This window comes from Lolium rigidum, chromosome 7 (genome assembly GCF_022539505.1).
Source record: "Lolium rigidum isolate FL_2022 chromosome 7, APGP_CSIRO_Lrig_0.1, whole genome shotgun sequence".
Classification (NCBI taxonomy): Eukaryota; Viridiplantae; Streptophyta; class Magnoliopsida; order Poales; family Poaceae; genus Lolium; species Lolium rigidum.
The window spans coordinates 118,524,407-118,525,724 of record NC_061514.1 but is presented as its reverse complement, the minus strand read 5'-3'; the positions used below and the strand labels follow the sequence as shown (position 1 = coordinate 118,525,724).

Here is a 1,318-nt window from a genome sequence, read left to right as displayed (position 1 = left end):
CCACCTGATAACTTTGGTATGTCATTATGCATGTATATCCTGGGTGAGTGGGTGTCATTATGGGGAAGAAGCTGAATAGAGTCGTCGTAGCAACTCTTTCAGTTTTGGTGAGCAATGCACAAGTAGTACGACTGAGGAGACAAGAGCAAGGAGCGTCAGCATTTTACCGTCTTGTCTTAAGAAATGGGAGCATGCAAAGCGGACGACGCCAAACCGTGCACGATCAGTGATCACATAAAACAAACCCCACACGGGTTTACAAGAGAAGAATAATACTCACTCAGCTACAGGCACTCATTTTTACAGAATAAAACACCCCAAACGTGCAACCAGAGGAAAGCCATGAACAAGCTAGCTAGCTAAGATAGGTAGGCCGATGCCGATCGATCAAGCAAACACATGGAACAAGCAGGAGGGGCTTTCGGTAAGGGATTTAGGAACACGCATGCCGGCCATCGAGGTAGGTTCAATCACGGGCACTTGGTCCTGTTGCCGTGCGTGGTCCAGTCGGTGTAGCACTTGCCGCAGGTCTCCTTGTTGCCGGCGGTGCCCGCCGGCACGCAGCGGCAGACGCTGCAGCACTTGAGGCAGGCCCGGCTGCACATGTTCTTGCGCGAGTTGGCGCTGCACCTGATGTCGCACGCGTCGCCGCAGTCTGCGTTCGCACAGATCAGCATTATGCGCAACATCAGACCACACAAACATACAGACATCTGGAAGTTGGATGCAGAATGTACATGGTATACACACCTTTGATGGGGTCGACGATCTTGTGGGGAGGGGGCCCGAGAGAAGGAGCGGCCGCGGGAGGGTAGTCGGCAGCCTATCGATCATCCAGGATCCAGGTGTTGAGATACAGTTAGAGTGCGCAGCTGATGTTCAGACATGTATGCAATGCAAGAGAGAGCTTAAGCAGAAGTAGAGTGTCGGCTTGCCTTGATGGTGCTGAGCAGGAGGAGAGACACCGCCAAGGCGGCCACCGCGACCTTGCCGAGCGCCATGGTTCGTCTGACTCCCTGGAGCGAGTTTTCTTGAGCTATGGAGATACAGAGGGTGTGGAGAGTGAGTGTGTCGATGCAGTGCTGGCAGTGGCAGGTGTGATGGTTAAATAGAGTGAAGTGAAGAGAGTTTATGCTTTACAGGCTTGCGCTGTGGAAGTGACCGTAGGCGTGGCATGGTGGTGGCCGCGGCCGCGGCCGTGCTCAATGCGCCAGGCTGGCTCCCGATCATGGCGCACTTGGCGTGCCAGCAGTAGTAAAGGGCCTGCGGCCGCGGCAGTGCGAGTGCAGTCGCCTACAAGAGTCCAGAGCCGCTGGCT

The 1,318-nt window shown here is 54.9% G+C and overlaps 1 protein-coding gene across 1 annotated transcript; it reads right to left on the bottom strand.

The window, feature by feature from the left end:
- Nucleotides 1-246: 246 nt before the first annotated feature.
- On the bottom strand, nucleotides 247-1,001 carry LOC124670007 (snakin-2-like). Its single transcript, XM_047206528.1, has 3 exons — nucleotides 936-1,001; nucleotides 751-823; nucleotides 247-655 (listed from the first exon to the last, which is right to left on the bottom strand). Exons 1-3 carry the CDS (start codon nucleotides 999-1,001, stop codon nucleotides 471-473), a joined length of 324 nt encoding a protein of 107 aa, XP_047062484.1. The 3' UTR covers nucleotides 247-470.
- Between the last annotated feature and the right edge of the window lie 317 nt (nucleotides 1,002-1,318).

What these genes read in the sequence shown, in the direction of transcription:
- LOC124670007 (XM_047206528.1), bottom strand. Translation starts at nt 1,001, where the DNA reads ATGGCGCTCGGCAAGGTCGCGGTGGCCGCCTTGGCGGTGTCTCTCCTC. An exon ending in TCCTGCTCAGCACCATCAAG is followed by an intron (nt 824 to 935) that starts GCAAGCCGACAC and finishes GATGATCGATAG; the next exon opens with GCTGCCGACTACCCTCCCGC. An exon ending in GATCGTCGACCCCATCAAAG is followed by an intron (nt 656 to 750) that starts GTGTGTATACCA and finishes GTGCGAACGCAG; the next exon opens with ACTGCGGCGACGCGTGCGAC.